Below are 20,469 nucleotides of genomic sequence, written 5' to 3'. Positions count from 1 at the left end.
GCTGCCGCACGGTGGTGAGGAGTTCTGCTACTGTGTGGACTGGATTGTGATCAATACCGTTATCTGATAGCCACTTCACAATGTCTGCCTTTCTAGATTTTGAACTTGGAATTTTGTTAAGTTGTTTCGAATGGTAGCTGGCATTATCCATTACAATAATACATGGCTCTTCTAGGCTTCTCAGTAAATCGAGAAACCATTCGTGGAAAACTATATGGTTCATTTCTTGGTGATAATCGACATTACTTTTTGATTGAAATACGAGCTGTGCGTCTTTTATAAAACCATATTTAGCTGACCCAGCGTGACACACGACAAGCCTAGAACCCTTCCCTACTGGAACCCGAAACCCTCCCTTGCCATCTAAGCTTTCCCAAATACACTTTCTTGCATGGTTTTGGTTTACCCACGTCTCATCCAGGTATACAATTGGGAGAGGAGTTTCCTGCCGCCTTAAATCGTGCATCTTTCTTAGAAATACTACCCGGGAAGCGACAATATCAGACCGTTCTATTAAGAATTTTCGGCCGTTGTTAGTCTTTTTAAACTTAAATCCCACATCTCTAAGTATCTTACATACAGAATCTTTACTTCCACTAAATCCAATTTTTTCTTTTAGCACAATCTTCAACTTCCTGCAGGTCGGGTACTCTCCTCTTTCGTAGAAATCAAAAACAGTTCTTCAGACTACGTCCTTGTCGGATTGGTCTAGATCAGTTATCCACTTTTTGTGGGATATTTTCCTTTGAGATGAAGAAAATGTTGCTTCTTTTGATATATTTTCTTTATTACAATCTTCGGAGTCCATATTATGTGCTGCAATGGATTTGTTTCCTTCTCCCGTTATGTTTTGAACTGTTCGAAGAGAAACAGAACAAGCTTCTGCTGTAGCCTTTTGGGTTTGATTGAACACTTCCCTCACTGTCGCATTTGGTTTGCTGGTTACAAGCTGTTTTAAATAATTGTACACACTAAAAATTGTGTTTTTAGTTTGAATTGTAATGTCTTGGCACCTTTTGGCCATTTCCAATTAACACTAATCAAGTAATAATATTACACAGACTGAATAATACTGCACAAAATACTATCAGAATAATCACAATGTTGTTTACAACTAAAATGTAAACAAAGTGACAACTGTTGTAAAATTATAAACAGTATGAATCAGCTGTAGGCTAATATGTTGTGGTGGCAGGGGCCAGGGAGAAAGCAGGGAAAAACAAATTTGTCCTTCAACCGCACATTAAATTCAGACAGAGTATAGTCACGTATGACATTGGGACCAACACTTTGGTTTACAAACTGTTTGAATTCTCCTTACTATATAATCTGATGGATGATCTTTATACTTAGTGACTTCGTAACAGTGTTACAGGTGAGAATTAATTATTTATATTTTATATCCTAACATGTTATCTTATGAAGATTTTTTTAAATTTCTCATTAGAGATTATCTAATAATGAATTTTGGATTTGGAACATTGAGTGTACACACTAAAGAAGAAATTAAACCTATGATTCAAAGATTTAAGAATAAAATACCATTCATTAATCAAGAAATACATGACATAATAAATGGAAAATGTATAATATCCAATAGAAGTAAATTAGTCAAATGTATTATGGAGATACTATCTGAAAATAAAGACAAATTAACAGGAAATGTTCAGGTTACATATAAGATTTTAAATCAAATGGAAGACTCTAAATTGGACTCAACATCAAATCTACCCAAATGGATTGATTGTGGAATAAGAAGAACAATAAAAACATGTGACTCGTGCAAGAAGTGTTCAAGTTGTGTGAAGCTTTGTAGAGACAACTTTAATGATTTTTATCAAATATGTTGTTGTTGTTCACCAACATTGAACAGTAAATTTTGGAAGTATAAAAATGATTTGAAATATTGTGAACCAGAATTTCATACCTAACTTTGTATAGATGGTTGAATTTTTAAAAAGAATACTTTTTATTGTTAAAAAGAATTGTATATAATAAAATTGTATATATTTTTAACCATTCTTTTCATTATCCTTAACTGTGATAGCATATTTTGCTTAATATTGGTTTGAAACACTAAAAAGATTAAACATTTCCTGATAAATAACAAGTCCATTGTTCTAGCTGAAATACTTTCAAAGTTATAGGCTACAAAGGTTTGAGATTTTAAAATGCCTATAACAGTTAAAGTGTTTCAAATTTGCTAAATATCATAACATTTGCTGACAATTTATGATTTTTACTATCTATATATAATATAATATTCAGCAGTTTTCATCATATACTAACGCTGAAATCAAGCTGCCAAAATATATCAGCATTGAGGTAACTTGTAACACATGGTTTGTACTAACTCTATGCCTACAACATAGTAAAAAATATATCCAAAACCATGACTATAGTCATTAAAGCTACTTAATCTATTCATAAATACTGAAGATTTATGGTTTTTACTACCTATATAAAGTAATATTTAGCAGTTTTTATCATATACTATCCCTTAAATCAAGTTGGCAAAATTGTATCAGCATTGCAGTTTTTGCAACACTTGGTTTGTACTATCTCTATGCCTTTTAAACATATAAAAAAAAATGTATCGTGTCAAATAATCTTGATTCAGACATATGATAACTTGTCCATCAGTACCTATACTTTATTAAGGACCTACATCATTAACCTTGATAGAATAGTGTATCTACATTTCCAATAATCTTGATTCAGACATATCATAAAGGATTTAACTACCTAAACAAAGGATCTCATTCCACAGAGAGTCCATGCAAAAGTTTGGCTAGTTATCTAAGAGAGATAAGGCATGTCTTGATCCTTATCATGGAGGACCTATGACAAACAATCCTCAATTCGGGCTGTTCTGTGTAAATTTTGATTGGGGAATGATTCACACCACAGAACAGCCCGAAGTAGGATACCTATCAATAGGTACAGATTAGTTGTTGACAAAAGCTTTGGATGTTTTTTTGGGAAGTAAAAGAAAATAAGTTTTAAATGAACTAACACAAAATGACGCTCCATGTTATACCTGTTAAAAATAAACACCCTAATAAAGGAGACTTGATTGGTTTTATTAAGATCCCAAAACCACCCAACTTATAGAGATGAAAATCGAGATAATGTGCCAACACTGATACACAAAAGAAACACCGTTTCCAAATAAATATATGGAACCCTTATTAGTGTAATAACCAAAGGGAGATGCAATGCTGAGTTTCTTCCTGAGGACAAGAAAATAATTTGTTTAGAATGGCATCGAGTGTAGCTTTGTTACTGGCAAGAGCCAGCTGATTCTTTATCTAGGGCAATCTCCACAAATATTTGAACAGAAACGAAATGGATCATAAACATAAACAATTAAATGCTGTCACTGGCCCGAGAGTAAACATTATTTAACATTACTTAAATGGAACCGCCCAAACCATATGTTAATATTTTTTGAATATAATTCGGGTCAGTTACGTAATTTGTTTATGTTTATTTATGAACACTTCCTAATTACTGACAAAGACAGAGACAACAGAGGATAAGACAAAGATGACAAAGGAGATAATAATTGAACGTTATTATCTCAAATCCATACAGATTCTATTCTAATATTCTTGACAATCTCTTAAAAAGCCAGAAATTGTAGTCAGAGATGGTCCCGGGTTCGGACAATCAAAAAGCTAATGGTTTTTGACAGGATTAAACCATTAAACCGTCGACCATCTAAATACTAGGATAGCTTCATAACTCTACTCATCTACCAGGTATAGTCGTAAAAAGTCTGTAGTACGAGTAGAATATGAAGAAGCAGACTTTCAATTGTGTTAAACAATAACAAATTAAATACGAATCCAATCCTATTTTGATTTGGCCGACTCTTAATTAGCTACAATTTCGTGTCTAAAAGAACATGTTAAGTAGTGAAAAAGATTGTCCAAATAATTGTCTGATACCAAGACAAAACGAAGACTGTTAAGGAAAGGCAAAAAGTGATTTAGAATAGTCAAAATCCAGCAAAGAATGTGCAGACAAATTTTGCTGTTGTTGTAAAATACCAATACACAATGTCAGAAAAGACAAAGAGCCAAGTTATGAAGGTAGGTTTAGTAAAACCTATTGTAGAGATAGACTTTGTCAATAAGTGGGTTACGTTATTGCAAACAAAATTCTGATAAGACCTTTTAGTTTAAAATTAAGGTTTTAAGATAGCATTGTGAAGGCACTTTAGACTATATATGTATAAAGCGGAAATAAAAATAACAACCACTTAAGCCAGAAGCAGTGTTTAAAACATACCAGTTAATAAAGTCACTTGTCCCGATTACATTGTGGCAATCAAATATTTTGAATTCTTCCTTCTTCCCAACATTCTAGACACTGCAAAACACGAGTGAAACATTTAGGAGAATTATTTAACAGTATTGAAAGCGATCTTTGTTAATTTTTCTGTTTAATTATTTGGATTAGTGTAGTTCTGGGTTGTCACCTAGTCGCCCTAGGAGTTGACTTAGTCACTACCCAGGACAAATCATTAAAATTACAGGCATACTATTGATGTCGTGGTGGCCATTGACGCACTTTTTATATGTTTCGACGGATGTTAGTACATTTTCACTTGCTTAGGTTCACTTCGGATTAACTTACCCCTACATTTTAGGTTGAGTAATTTGGGTAGTACCTTCTATTGCTGAGCGGTTCTTCAAGATTGCATTTAAATTGAAAGAATACTCTATGTATTAGACCAGGCTGACCAACATAGGCCTAGAAACAATCCAGAAAGATCAGGATCCAGCAGGAGGAGCAGGCAAGAGTTGGTGGACCCTAGACTCCTAACCAAAACAGTTAGGAACTGTTCCGGTGTTTTCATCTCTGATATCCTTATTGAACCCCCAGGGAGAGGGAAAGATCTCCAAGATTGCATTTATATCGAAAGAAGACTCCATGTGTTGGACCAGGCTGACCAAAATAGGCCTAGAAACAATCCAGACAGATCAGTATCCAGCAGGAGGGGCAGGCAGAAGTTGGTAGACCCTAGACTCCTAACCAAAACAGTTAGGAACTGTTACGGTGTTTTCAGCTCTGATGTCCGTATTGAATTCCCAAGGAGAGGAAGAGTTCTTCAATATTGCATTTATATCAAAAGTATCCAGCAGGAGGGGCAGGGTGGACCCTAGACTCCTAACCTGAACAGTTAGGAACTGTTCCGGTGTGTTCAGCTCTGATGTCCTTATAGAACCCCCAGGGAGAGGGAGGGTTCTTCAAGATTGCACTTACATTGAAAAAATACTCTATGAGTTGGACCAGGCTGGCCATGTCCTTTTTGAACCCCCAAGGAGAGGGAGGGTTCTCCAAGATTGCATTTATATCGAAAGAAGACTCTATAACCCTAGACTCCTTACCTGAACAGTTAGGAACTGTTCCGGTGTGTTCAGCTCTGATGTCCTTATTGAACCCCCAGGGAGAGGGAGTTATTGAAAGAAGACTCTATGTGTTGGACCAGGCTGACCAACATAGGCCTAGAAACAATCCAGAAAGATCAGTATCAAGCAGGAGGGGCAGGCAGGAGTTGGTGGACCCTAGACTCCTAACCAGAACAACTCCTAACTAAGAACTGTTCCGGTGTGTTCAGCACTGATGTCCTTTTTGAAACCCCAGGGAGAGGGAGTTATCGAAAGAAGACTCTATATGTTGGACCAGGATGACCAACGTAGGCCTAGAAACAATCTAGAAAGATCAGTATCCAGCAGGGCAGGCAGGAGTTAGTGGACCCTAGACTCCTAACCAGAACAGTTAGGAACTGTTCCAGTGTGTTCAGCTCTGATGTCCCCATTGAAGACTTTATAAAGAGAATGTTGGATATACTAGGTGTTCTGTATTTAAGTAATTATTACTATATTTATTACTAGCTGTTTGCCCATTCAACGTATGGGAATGTTGTAGTAAGTTGAAACTTTATATTCAGAACAGGAGTTTGTTTGCATATCTAGTGTGCATTTTTCCAGATATGCTGGCAAAACGATTACTGTATATTAATACATATAAACCTTCGCAAATACAATATCTGACAGTTTCAAAGCCAAAACAAATGCTTTGCAATTAAATGTCACCCGATCGTGTTAGTCCATATTTTATATCTAATGATAAAAGGAATTGCTTTATAGATCTATGAAGCATAGCCCTAAGGTAGGCCTGTAATTGAAAGTTACTTTTCACACTGGTTAAAAGTAGTTAAAATACTACCTCAACCTCACTACTGCACGCTTTATTCGGGTTGAAATTTTCATTAACAAAGGTGCTCTTGTCTTTTCCACGAAACACTGAGAAATAAGGACATTATGCGTTACCAACAGACATACACACACAAATAAAGACTTGAATTAGGGGATTTACTACGCTTTAACCAAAGAAAATTACAAACAAAATAATTATTTTAAAGTTTTGATAGTGTCATCAAATTTTATGATAATCGTTTCTAGGCCTTATCAAACTGTAAAATTGGTGTAAGTGGTGTAAATCCGTTGGCAAATGTATAAATAAGTAAATAAATACACAGTCCACAAAACATTTATACGTTTACAACGCCAAGCTTGTGATGGGTGTAAATTTTATAAGCGAGATATATAAATTAATTTCACTTAAAAAAATATTAACTAAATTATTTGCTGTGCAAAATCGAACATAATAGAATAAACCAGAGAGGACCTAGTCAGGTAGAGTAGTTGCAAAACTAAAGCATTGAGCGCAGCACAATACCACAATCTGTGTTACCGAAATTGGAATTATAGAAACTGGGAGATTTGCCGCTAAGAGCGTTTAGTAAACTAGTTCTGCTCGGCTGGGACGTGCATTGCGCCATATTTTGTTACTCTTTTTATATTATTAAACTTTTACCGTTAAAACCGCTTCTCGGGCTCTCTACCTCTCTTCTAAAGTTCGTCACAAACAATTAAAACTGTATCGACGTCTAACTAAGTAAAAGGTGCTTTTAAAATTACTTATTGACGTGTTCGGTAGACTATAATGTAGGTTCATTGTTATTAAACTCACATTTGTAACTGCACAAACAAACTTTCCGCCCCCCGCATCTTCGTCGCGAATGCCAGGAACCTGTGTCAAGTGCCAACTTTAGTGGATTACTGGATTCCCCACATTAGGTGTTCCCCAAAAGTGTGCAAACTTCCCTAATGTCTACAAATTCAATCTACAAATTGGCTACCCTCTTCCCAAGACCTGTCATCCGCCATCCACCCATGCCTCTACTCTCGTAGCTTTAACTAGTGTTATATGGCAACAAATCCCATATAATCTTGGGAACTAATCCCTTATAATCTTGGGAACTAATCCCAAGAGGGAATCGTTATTGAAACCACTGTGTATTCTATTTGCCTGTAAATAGTGAACATATTATGACTACAGTTCAGTGTTGCCTTATTGTCTGATCCGTAAAGTTAGATTTTATAAGATTCAATTTTTACCACATTTATACATCAGAGTGGGTATTAAGGCTATTATGAGTGAAAGATGGATTTTAAATGGATGAAATCACAGATGTGTTACTGACTAAGATCATCTAGTTCTTTAGTCAGGATTTAAATGTCCAATGAAAATTTTTTCTTATGATTTTTCCAGATGATTCGAACACAGATAAACCAATGTTTACTGGCATTAAGTGAGTAAGTTCTGTGTAAAAAATATTCTACAGAAGCAAATGTTGAGGTGGGAAATAAAGAAGCACATGAAACAAATATGGTTTATTTTACAAATAATACAAAATCTAAAATAGCACCAGTGTGTCATTTTAAAATTAACAAACTGTTAATATAAAAATAACATTGGTGCTTTGATTAAGAAGCGTGCTATTTTACAAAATACTTTCAACAACAAAACATGTAAAAATCAAAATTGACTTGAGATAAAAGTGGAACTAGTGTGAATTGAACAAACATTAAAATGGACGCAATATATGTTCATGCAAAAGGCAAAGGTTATTTTACTTTGTATACTGTTCTTAAATATCTAGAAACTAAACGATTCAATACTTTTTCTGCTTCTACGGACATTATGCTGTTAACATCTGAAATTGACAATAATGCTACAATTATTCTTGATCAAATCACAAACATATTATAATTTAGTAATAAAAACTTAATTTAACATCTATCCTAACTAAGATAATAACTTTTTGAAAAAAATGTTTAGGTATTTTTTTACTATTTACAAACAAAAAATTCCCAGACATGTAACTGAAAATGCATTAACTTTTACTTATAAATTAATATATCTAATTTAAGTACTTGTTTAGTCCCTTGAAGTTTTAATCGGAGGGCTTTTAGCTGTGTTTTAAATATTTCACAGTTATTGATCTATAACTGAAAACATAAAAAGAAAATAACAAACTGTTTGAATTCTTCAACAAAATTAGGTCTTAAGAAATAATTGAATTCATAAAATTAATTACATAATAAATTGACGGAATGATTATTGGAAAAAAGATTATTTCTAAACCCAGCCACTCATTTTATGAAGATATTTAGGTAAAGTGGTTATACATAGCTATTACATGCCTTCAATAGATAACTCAATTGAATTTTATACTAATAAATCAACATGCTTATACTACTAAAGTTATATAATTTGAAACAACATAAAAACTTTTAACTAACAATAACATACAAAATTATAAAACAATACTTAGCAAAAATTAGTAACCAGTCCTAGCTGCCTCAGAACTATATTTAAAAAAGTATAACTTAATGTTATAATTTACAACTGAAATGAAAATTAACAATATTTAATGAGTAATCAACATATTGCAATTACCCTGTTACAAATATTTGTGAACAATCAAATACACAAGTTGAAGTTTAAACATTATAGGTACAAGACTCGTATTACCTAATTCAAAAATGCATTTTATTAATTTTAAAGAACTTTAATTTTTATTTTAATCTTATTTTAATAAACACAATGGTAATACTGATGTAGGCAGACTTCATATAATAAACGTAATACAAAGCTTAAGAGTTGTGTGTAACAAAATATAAAATGATTTGTAAGAATTCAGAACAATATTTAAAGATTTATTTTTAAATACATAAACTAAATAAACATTATGATAATTAAATCTAAATTCCAAAGAATCCATCTTGAAATAAATTGTTCCTAAACTATGTTAAAATGAACGGATATGAGAATTCATAGAATGTAGTAGAGATCTTTAATATTATGGTTCATTCGCATTGGTAGTCTATGTCAATAAATTGAATTATAATCAGTTTATCTTTCCTAAATCAATATTGTACGTTATTACTTCCAGTTTAAATGTTTGGCTAATTATTTAACTATTTTTTGCAGATATAACCATGTAAAATCCTTATTCAATATGAGCTATTAAATGTGGGTTGAACTACTCATTATATCTGATTAATCTTATTTATTTTACTTATTTAATCAGTTTAGTACCCTACCTTAAACGCTGCTAACAAGTTTAAAGCTCTGATTTGTATATTTACACGATAAAAATTCAGCATTCAGATGCCTGTGTGAAGATTAATCACATTTTTAACACTTCCTTATCGAAGAAAAGTTTTAATGCTCTTCTGCTAATATAAGATTTAGCATAACATAGTCTTATGAGGGGATTAAACCGTTGTTGTAGTGTGGGGAAAATTATGTAAGTGTTTGGGGCGAATGTGATATTCAGTGTCTGCCATGCCAAAAAAATGTGTGGAGTCTGGAAAATTTTGGTAAATTATCGATTGTAGGAAACAAAAACTTTGCTCCTCTTCACAGGACAAAAGGCATGAGGTGTAAGGAGCCCCTAATAGCGTAAACTAATGGCGTGCCGCTAAAAATATTGTGGGGAAGAAAGAGGTAAATTAATAAAAAGAACTTATTTCGCCCCAACTCTACTAAAAAAGGCATAGTGTAGAGAAGCCAATAGCGGCCTAAATTAGGCATGTCTCTGTGAAATATGTGGAGTAGCAAGGAATTTAGACGAAATAAGGTACTTAAGGCATCCCCAATCACACATTCGCCCCACCTCCTCTAATAAATGACACTAAGTGTAGAGGAGCTTTAGCGGCCTACAGTGTCTGACGTGCTGCTATCAAATTCGTAGTTTGTCCAGGAATTAAGAGGTTCTAGGATAATTAGTAAGGCCCCCCCAATAACACACTTGCCCCACCTAATCTCAAAACAGACATAAAGTGTAGAGGAGCCTTTAGCGGCCTACAGTGTCTGGCGTGCCGCTACGGAAAGGCGTTGAGTGTCGAAGGAACTTGGAGGGAGTGGCCGGCAGAGGGGAAGCTGCCCGGGACACTATTCCCCCTCTCACCTGGCAAGGGTCATGACGTTGAAGGAAGTGTTCCAGAGTATCCCAGCCTCCTCCGACACGTACCATCATATGTCGCCCTTTGAGCAGCTGCAACAAAAGTTATTTTAATGTCTTGTGAAGTCAAACAATGCAACGCCTGAGAATAAAATTAAAGAAACATATCACCCTTCCGTTAAGGCCATCCTTTCCTAATTTAGAGATGGACAAAATTTTCACTGATTTATATATCCTACAACATGCTTTTTTAGGTACAGGCAATCAAGAGTTCTAAATAGAGGGGTTGACTGATTCAGTAAATATAACCATAGGGATTTTAAGAATTTTTTAAAAGGGATAGATTTAAGCTAGTTTAACTAAGAAAGTTAGAATCCAGGGGCTAATAGTTAATCAATAAAAAGTCACAGATCATAAAACTGGCAATTCAACCTAATAAAAGACAAGGAGGAAAGCAAAGTAGTCATATTCTACAAAGAAGTCTCATTTAGTTACAAAATATCAATGTTGGGTTTTGTGACATTTAATTGTGCATCTATTAACCCCTGGGCCCTTAAATGTCCATGGTAAGATAGCTGAATTCCCTTTTCAAAAATATCCTACTTCGTCACCTGGCTTTCCAGAGAAGGAAGTATTTTTAAGGAGTGTAACAGCTGTGCTTTGGCTAGCATTATGTAAGGGACAAGCATTTAGTAAAGGACAAGTATTTTTTTTCATAATGAAATTACGCAATTTCATAAGTAGTATTAAGAGAAAGGAAAGTTTTTAAATAAGAAAAACAGTTTTGAGCCTAATTTCTGAGGAATGTTTCACATACACTTTCGAGGTGGAAATTTAAGGCTGACCAAAGAATTGCTTGCAAGAGATACAGCTTCCAGAAACATGCAGTTATCAATTTTTAAATTAAATTGATTTTAAAGTAAAATTGTTTACATAATTAACAAATTATATTTAAAAATTTCAAATTTTAGAAATCCTTCGAGACAGATAAATTTATTCATGATTAAGTAGACTTACAGTTATTTCATAAGTTCCTGGATAGTGAAACAGATATAAATAAGCACTTTAATAATAAAGTATACTCAAACACTTTAAGCAAATTAATTGATTTTTTTTATTTTAAATGTACTAGTTTCACCCTGGTGTTACATTATGCAGCTTGACAGCAAATATAATATTTTAAAAAGATCGCTTCCCCTACTTTCTATAAAACCCCCTTTTTTCATATTACTAAGAATATATTTTACATATTTACACCTATGCTACTAGGGAGCACCTTTCTGTTAAATTGTTCTGATACTCATTTAAAATATCAACAGCCAAGTAAATGCACAAATGGCCTTTACTACTAAATATTATTAGTTTCTGGAATTATGTGTATGGCATATAAACTGATAACTTATTGTAAATGGCCAAGGCCAAATATAGTATACCGATGACAAGGTAGTGTCCAAGATACTGTACAGTATATTGTTGAGAAATCAGACCCTGATACTTAAGGTGTGCATAACGTGACAATGTCATATAAGTGACATTAGTGTGGAATGGCCATTATGAAAAGTAAATACATTAAATCCATTGATAAAAATGTTCAAATAAAGGTTAAATGTTTATATTTAAGTCTACCTTAAGTTTTAACTAAAAATTTACATACCCGAACAAATACATTGCGTCCAGCAATGTTATATTTCCCTTCACCGACTTTCTTCACTTTTAGTTTTTCACATTTACCATCGGAACAGTGGCAGTGTTTCTGAGCTACTCTAGTGACGTGTTGCACCTAAAATACCACATTTCTATTAACTTCAGTATAAAAAATACACTACAAACCCTGATTGCTGAAAAAACAATGATCTTCCAAACAACAGGAGACTTAGATACACTTTTCAGAGCTGATTTACAAATCCTTAGTATCAGGAGACCAAGCGTTGGCTCAGTATAGTTTATTTCGATTGTTAAAAGCAATATAAAGGAAACTCGCGTTTTATTTACAACCAATTTTGGCTTTTATTATTTAAAAGTTTCAGTAAAATTTCAATTTATTATGATGGAAATTTTTACCAGGCAATCCACAACACATTGCTAGTGTACTGTAGATGGCTTGTTATAAACATCAAGTCTTTTGTTTTCGTTTTCCTTGTTATTTTGTAAAAGTACCTACCGCTCAAATGTTTTATTTTCTGCCACAGACTAGTTAAAATATGTTTTTATGTACATATAGCAATATATATGTATATATAGCAGTGTTATAAATGTACTTTGACACAATCTATCCGACATTGTCGACCACCGATGAAGGATAGAAGTGTCAAGAAGGTTCAAACTCTATTGAATTACAACTCCAGTTGACCGACATTTATGCATGAAAGTGTCTAGACATAAAAATGTGCTTAATGCATAACAAGGCCAGCAGCAGTTTGATAAGTTTCCATCGAGCCATTAAGTAAATTTGAGGAAATTTTGTTTGCAGATCTCCAGTCTTTACCATAGTCCTTGCTATTCTTACAGTCTGCCATATCTGTCTGACGATACTAAGTAGAATAACTTTAAATAATTACATATGGGCTGTGTAAGAGACCATATTCCTATCAAGCTGTTTCCGAAAATATAGTACGATTTTATCTGTGTACAAGAGCTTTATTTTGTATTGTACCAAGAACTGTAGAAATACCTTGTACTGAAGAATATCCTACCAGATATGGGTTAGCTAAAATTATGCTAGTAAGTAGTTTATTTTGTATTAACATATTTTGTCTGAGGCTATTGAATCCAGTTTAAATTGAGTACAATAACAAGTGTTTCTTTTCACTATACGAGGTATATCCAGAAACCAGATTACGTTTTTGTCTGTTTCCGCAAGGGACGGGGCTGCGTGGCCATCTTGGTGTCAGTTGGTTACGCAGCTCAGTCGGCATCTAGTCGTGCTAGTGACAGGTTTCTGCTGTACTCCGTTGAAAAACTGTGACAGTTTAAAATATCTGTATTGATTGAAAATGCCGCAAACTGTGAAATGCGTGCAGTTATAAGGTTTTTGACCACAAAAAACTGTAAACCGATAGAAATCTATCAGCAACATTGAAAAGTTTTATGGGGAAAAAATTATCTCTGATAGTGGAGTGCGTCATTGAAAAAAAATTTTAAATGGCCGAACTAACGTTCAAGACGAAGAGCGAAGTGGAATACCCAGCATTGTGACTGCTGAAATAGTAGAAAAACCCAATGCCAAAGTCTGTAAAATTCGTAACTTCAAAATGACTGAACTCTCTTTGAGTTTTCCACAAATTTTGCAAAGTTTGTTGCACGGGATCATAACCGAAAAGCTTGGTTACCAACAGTTTTGTGTAAGATGGGTACCGAAAATCTTGATGGAGAAGCACAAAAATTTGCGAATGGCTGTAGCACTAACGTTTCTGGACGCTTACGATAAAAACTGTGACTGATCACATCGTTGCTGGTGACGAAACATGTGAACTGCAAGACAAAATTGCAGTCAATGCAGTGGGGGCAAACAAATTCCCCCAACCCAACAAATGCATGCAAACGATGTCGGCAAGGAATGTGATGGCGACTGTTTTTGGGGATGGGAAGGTATAATTTTTGTGGACTCCTTGGATAGAGGCACTGCAATAAACTCTCAAAGGTATTGATTCACGACAATGCCCGGCCCCAACCGGCAAATATCACTCGCAAAGTTCTTGAATCTTTTAAGTGGGAGTTGTTTCCTCATCCGCCGTACAGTCCCAACCTGGCACCGAGCCACTTTCACTTATTCCCAGCAATGAAGAAGTGTCTGGCTAAGCAGCGTTTTGATGATGACGCACAGCTACAAGAAGAGGTGGCCAAGTGGTTGAAGGTGCAGGCAGCCGAATTCTACGACGAAGGAATTTCTAAGCTTGTTCGTCCCAATGACAAGTGCCTTAATTTGTAAGTAACTATGTTGAAAAGTAGTATTTAAATGTAGCTTTTATTTGTATATAATAAAATATTTCTCCAAGAATTTGTTTATCTTTGATTCCAAAACATAATCTACTTTCTATAGCGGATGGTTGTCATGTGTTCCATTAAAAAAACTAAACTTAGATCTTTCTCCACTGGAGTTCAGAGATGCTCTTGTCATAAGATATGGGAAAACTCCTATACACCTCCCCTGTTCATGTGATGGCTGTAGCAAAACCTTCAGTATGAAACATGCCCTTAACTGTCCCACAGGTGAGTTGATAATAAGAGGACATACAAGTAAGGGATACTCTTGGTAGCTTTATGGAGCTGGCGTGGGGAAACTGTGTACGAGAACAACTGATCTCTGAGCAAGGGTCATTGAATGCTGCAGCAATGAAAGCAGACTTAGCTTGTAGGGGTGTATGGGAGGTTCAGACGGAAGTATTATTCAATGTACAAGTCGTTGACACTGATGCTCCATTGTATTTGGACCTCCCAAACGAAAAAGGTTTGGAGAATGCAAGAAGAGAGACGAAGAGAAAATACTTAACACTAACAGAAACAAGAAATGCCTCTTTCACACCACTAGTTACATCTGTGGACGGAATGCTAGGCAAAGAGTTTCAGACCTTGCTCAGAACCATGGCAGAACGCAATAGTTTAGTGATGAACTGGATAAGGGTAAAAACCATCTGTGCGACTTTAAGGGCCAGCAGCATGTTCTAAAGAGGACAAGTAAGAAGTGGAGGACCCTTAGAGAATTTGAAGATGGGGCTGGAGTACCGGCTTTATATTAATTAAAATAGAAAATGTTTATATTTTACCTATCAAATGAATTTATTGCCTGTCCTTTGAACACCTAAAACCCTTTATGCAAATTTGTTTGCCCAGTGTGGACATACCGTAGATCACAGATATTTAATCACAGCCCATGATTTATACCTGGCGGAAGTGTAACAATGGTTGAATATGTGACTTATACTGAAATGTTACTTCACTGACTTTGGTTCACCGCGTAGACCAGTAGTCTGACAAACAGTTGAAGATTGAAAAAAAGTTCGTCCACATCACCCTAATGGTCTAAGCATGAAGCACTACTGACAGGGTACAATGATTTATCATTTATTTTTGTTTAGCGGTGGTAGTTTTAGTACATTAAAACTAATATACGGTACCATACCTTTCTATCCAAATCTGAAATGTTCTGTTTGACTGGTGTGGTGTTGTGTTCTATTTCCAGATCGGGATCCTCTCCACTTCCTCTGGACCAATCGTCTTCTGTTGTATCACTTGGAACTCCATCACTTGCCCCACCCCCTGGTGCGGACTGTACCTGCAAACAAGTACAGCTTGAGTAAATAAATAATCTCCTATAGGAAACCATTGAACAGCTCTAGGCCGAAATACGAAAAATGCTTTCTTTTTACTGTAAGCCTCACTTTAGGAGAGTGAGGCCTGTAGTTAGAGCAAGTTTTGCAAAGACAGATCTCCTCCATGTATATACTGATGAGAACTGGCACTATCTGTGAGAAATTTACTTCTACTTCTCTTTGAAATATCTCCTTTTGAATGCCTGTTCCTGTTGATTTAGTCATCTAAGATTCGGTAGCATTTTATAATTAATTGATATAAAGGCCCCAAAATTGAATATGAGGTACGTTTGGAAAATAAGTCCTCCAATTTCATGTTGGCTACTGGATTGTTAAAATTAGCACTAATAAGGTTTATGTTACCTGACTTATGTCTACGATCCACGGTAGTTTTAGTAAACTACAGCTGTTTTTGGTGCCTCTATTATTTACACATCATCAGGTTTGTTGAACGCCAGCTTTCTTATAAATCCCTCGGAGTCGAGTTCGTCATGGTTTTACAATGAACATGAAAACACTTACACAAACGGAAACACATAGGAAACATTTAAACATTAATTAAGGGGGGTTGACCAACTACGAAATGTGATAAGGCGTGTTTCCGTTTGTGTAAGTGTCTTCATGTTCATCGTAAAACCATGACAAACTTGACTCCGATTTATAAGAAAGCATGAAACAGCTGTAGTTTCTTAAAACTACCGTGGATCGTAGACAGAAGCCAAGTAACATAAACCTTATTAGTCCAAATAAGTCCTGTTTCCACTAGCCGCAATGGCAGTTTAGCGCTTGAGCGCCAGTTACTCCTTGTCAATTGGAAGGAAATAATACAATATTTAACCCGTTGTTGTTGTCATGCATTTTATAGCGCTTGTTTGTAATGGCTGAGTTAATTGCGAATCCCGATCGGTGATTCCATTTCTCAATGAAAAAAATGTTAAAGCAAATTAACATTAACAGAAAATCTATTTTCTAAGGTTTTGGTAATGGACTAAAACTACTCGTTAGGGTTAGTTAGTTTATCGTATAGGTGTTTGAACAATTAACAGGATGAAAATATAATTTATGTCCTTACAACTAAACAGAGCTTAACTTTTCAAACAAGTTGTTACCTTCTCTGAAACCACTCTCCTTAATTGATCTGCTTCCCCTTCCAGTATTAGACTCCTTCTGTCAACAATCGTCTTGTTCCATCCTGACAACGCTGATGCAGAACTAGACACAACAAAACTGTTAGTTGTAGAATCTTTTAATTTATAGAATCTTTTAAATTATAGAATCTTTTAGGATTGTTTCCAGGTATAAAATTTAAAAACTCTTCCTCAGTTAGTGAGTTCTTGAAATGTTTACGATACACCTACTTCATACGAGACAAATTTTTTAAGTAAGTACAGGTTTACTACACCGCGGCCGCAGCACTGTGGCCGGCATTCTTTGCATTGGTACCTACATCTATTCCCTACGCACTAAAGTCATTACAGTCTGATTCTTCCAGGTTTACGTTGTATACTGAGTGTTAAAGATGCCTCTGATAATTTTGAGTCCCGCTGGCTGTTATGAAATTTCTTAGTGCTAAAAGCTTAAAAGCGATTGATATGCATCGTGAGAATAGCTGGTTTTGTCATTCAAAAGTATCAACTCAAATGTGTTGAAATTATTGGGTTGCGTCAAATCCTCCTCTAATAAAAGGCTGCGACGAGTCAAAAGTGATAACACCGTTAAACCGAAACAGCTATCTGCTGTTGCACTAATTTACAATGGACAGTATAGGAAATTTTTAAGTTTACACTTTTGTTATTTCTGTTTACCACGGCAATAGGCATGACGTTGTGACACACCAATGTTTTTGAGCTAGAGGAGGCTATGGTTGTGTTTCGTTAGTTTTCGTTTTATTCTTTGTCGAAGGAGCCGTAACTCCCAGACGACTACCCGGTACCTAGTTGCCCTTAACCTGGGACCCATGGCTTAGGCCGGAGCCTATGCACCAACCCTGAGCACACCATGGGTGGATGGCTTAAGGCCATCAAGCTCACCGGCTGCCGAAGCAACCCTTCGGAAAGAGGGTTGCCCCTCAATCCTAACCAGGGATACCGGCTACTTTATTCGCACGTCCACCCCAATTGGGTTCCACCAAGGCCAAAGCCCTTGGACCATAGAGGAATGCCCTGAACGCATCACAGTGCAAAAAACACTCGGGACCTGTGTAATCCCTGACAGGCCGAAACCCGCCAGCAAAGCCAGGAGGAAGGGGGCTGCCAGTGTGCTGACAGGGGAACCCCAACCACCCATTTCCACCACTACCCGATCGAGGCCATCCCATTGCTGGGAAACCAGGGATAACCAGGACGATAGATCCCCAGATACCCCTAGCGAGCTTGATCCCAACATCTGATCTACTTCGTTTGCCCATCAAGCCCAACATCACAGCCAGGCCCTCAGGGTTTCCCAAAAGGAGGCAGGTTTAGAAGTGGGACCCACCCGGATGAACCTATCCACCAAAGGTGGCGACACCCTTAACTCAATTGAGGTTCCAGGGAGAACCCCCCACACCCTATATAACCATACCTCCCGGGCTGAGAGACAGGGATTGGCTGATGGAGTGCGCCTAGCCGTTGCCCTCACACTGCGGAAAGTTCCGTTCCCCTAGAGTGACCTGTGAGCTTACGTGTACTCGCCCAATTTCACCTCCAGGAAAGGCTACTTCTAAAGTCGAGGATTTGCCACACATAATGTCGGTTGCATACAACAAGCCGGCCGAAGCCCAAAGAATCACAGCCACAGGCAGATGAGAGATTGATGGCGCACTTCCACCTCTCTGAGAGCTGAACATCCCACCAACCTGGATGGAGGAATGCCACTGGGTACTCTCTAAGTAATTGTTTTGCAGTCCTGCAGAACAACCCCCGCAGTGTGGTCCTCCTGCGGGGCTTGCTTGTCCAGTCGTCCATAACTGTGATCTACTTGAAGTACCGATTCCGACACCGAGCAGTTACCTCCCCTTCGGGATAAAATAACACCCTGTAGCTTTGAGAAAACTGTTTCTGCCTTGCAAGTATACATACATATTTTAATCCGCTCCGGTTATCCTCGGCCAGTGCTAGTGGCTCATAGTAAAGAAAACAGGGATACCACCACATGAGCTTGTTTCCTGACACAAAGTGTCTTACGGGACTTGTAATTTGGGTTGCGTATAAAAAAAAACACCCTTTAGTTTTAGTAATCAAACAGATCACTCCTGTGATAAGCAAACCAGACCTGCTGTGCCTGATGACCTTGGGTGTAGGTGTAGGCTGGAACTGCCAGGAGATGATAGAGCCGTGGGATATGCCAGAGTCATGTGATTCTTCTTCTGCAATCTCCTTCTCAAGAGCGACAAGTCCTGGAGGCTCCATGTTGAATCTGGATGCTATCCTTGCCACCTCCATGAGACAGAGGACCACACTGCGGGGGTTGTTCTGCAGGACTGCAAAACAATTACTTTTGTTAATGTCATTGGTTTTACAAACTGTATTCTCTTGTTATTAGCAAATTCTCATGTCATCGATGTCATTTACTCTCTAAACAGACTTACATTCAGGAAGTTGTAGGATTATGGAAAGAGTCAGATTACCAAAAGTAATAATGTCTTAATGTACCTACTCCTTGACCATATGATGTACATCTTTCTCGATCACGGCAAAATCCTTTTGTCTAGGGAGGGGGGTTACAGCCCCCAAATGCCCCCCTTTGGCTACACCACTGGGTTGAGTAGTAATTGATTCTGCTCATTTCTTATAATAAATAAATGTAGATGGCACGTCATGTCATTTGCTCACGGATTCACTTATTTCGGCAAGCTTATTCAAATATGCAGTGGCACGTGTACTGGAGGGTTAATATGTGAGAACAGTCTTAGTGATAACTGCCAGAGAAGCCATTCTTCAACTTATGAATGTTTATGGAAGTTTGATAAATTGATTTCATAACAAACCCAAATCATCGCTTTCAAACAGTAGATTCTGGTGAACTCCGAGTTGTCTGCAGAACTGAATGAACTTGTCCATGTTATCTCTGGAGAAGAAACTGCGCCTTGCTGCGTTTTCAAAACATCGACCTTTTATTACTGGTGGAGTCTGAAACATACCATTGATTTAGTCACAATTAATGTATTATGTAGCATCATCTATATATTAATAGGAAAGCACGTTTCTTTAAAACCTTTTTTCTCAGCTCGTGAGCAGCGCAGGGAAAATATACGCATACTGTTGGAAAGATATTTTCCTATAGATGAGCAGAATCCCTTTATAAATTAAAATAGGCTCAAAAATAAGCACAAAAATGATTTTGAAATTAAACAAATATTATCCTCTTGAACGCGGATACGTGTCCGTGTAGTAGCCTCGCTGGGAACCCACGGGCTCGTATACGCCCCCGTACCTTAAAATGCTAATATAGTACCGGTAGCATTAAAATATAAAAAATAGCATTAAAATGTTTAAATGAATTAGGTTTTGGAATAACATCACCTTCTGGTCCGCGTGCAGTTTGAATTTGCCGCGCTAACTACGACTGCAGGAAGAATAATAAAATGCCGTGTTTGGCACCATTCTATTCGGGGGAAAACGCTGATTCTTGTGGTATATTTCGTTTTGCGCTAGCTTGACATGCATCACTGCTGTTATGTTAAGAAGTTTGAACTGGCTGACGTTTGTTGTGTGTTGTGCAATTACGTATGCTGCTATAGTTTGTTTGAAAACAATGAATAATCGTGTCGGAACGTCGTGTTCTCTTCAAGATAATGAAATTAGTTAATACTTAGATAATGAAAGATTGTGTGATATATCGGGAGTGGAT

The 20,469-nt window shown here is 36.5% G+C and overlaps 1 protein-coding gene across 3 annotated transcripts in view; it reads right to left on the bottom strand.

Moving 5' to 3' along the window:
• Positions 1 to 20,469, bottom strand: part of LOC128985655 (growth arrest-specific protein 2-like) — a 143,862-nt gene that overhangs the window by 4,409 nt on the left and 118,984 nt on the right. The window contains exons 4-10 of one of the 3 annotated variants that reach the window (XM_054405407.1): positions 19,607 to 19,748; positions 18,892 to 19,099; positions 16,749 to 16,851; positions 15,450 to 15,602; positions 11,985 to 12,110; positions 10,337 to 10,423; positions 4,297 to 4,377 (exon numbers count right to left, since the gene is read on the bottom strand). In XM_054405407.1, coding sequence (XP_054261382.1) covers positions 4,336 to 4,377; positions 10,337 to 10,423; positions 11,985 to 12,110; positions 15,450 to 15,602; positions 16,749 to 16,851; positions 18,892 to 19,099; positions 19,607 to 19,748 — 861 coding nt within the window. In that variant the 3' untranslated portion in view covers positions 4,297 to 4,335. Of the gene's footprint in view, positions 1 to 4,296; positions 4,378 to 7,738; positions 10,424 to 11,984; positions 12,111 to 15,449; positions 15,603 to 16,748; positions 16,852 to 18,891; positions 19,100 to 19,606; positions 19,749 to 20,469 lie in introns of those variants that run through there. The other 2 variants (XM_054405406.1, XM_054405405.1) reach the window with 2 other exon arrangements.

The sequence above is a fragment of the Macrosteles quadrilineatus genome, unplaced genomic scaffold, assembly GCF_028750875.1.
Source record: "Macrosteles quadrilineatus isolate MER2022 unplaced genomic scaffold, UCM_ALF_1.0 Scaffold_2__2_contigs__length_208266976, whole genome shotgun sequence".
Lineage (NCBI taxonomy): Eukaryota > Metazoa > Arthropoda > Insecta > Hemiptera > Cicadellidae > Macrosteles > Macrosteles quadrilineatus.
Note: the sequence above shows the minus strand (reverse complement) of the source record. Positions and strands in the feature narration are given on the sequence as shown.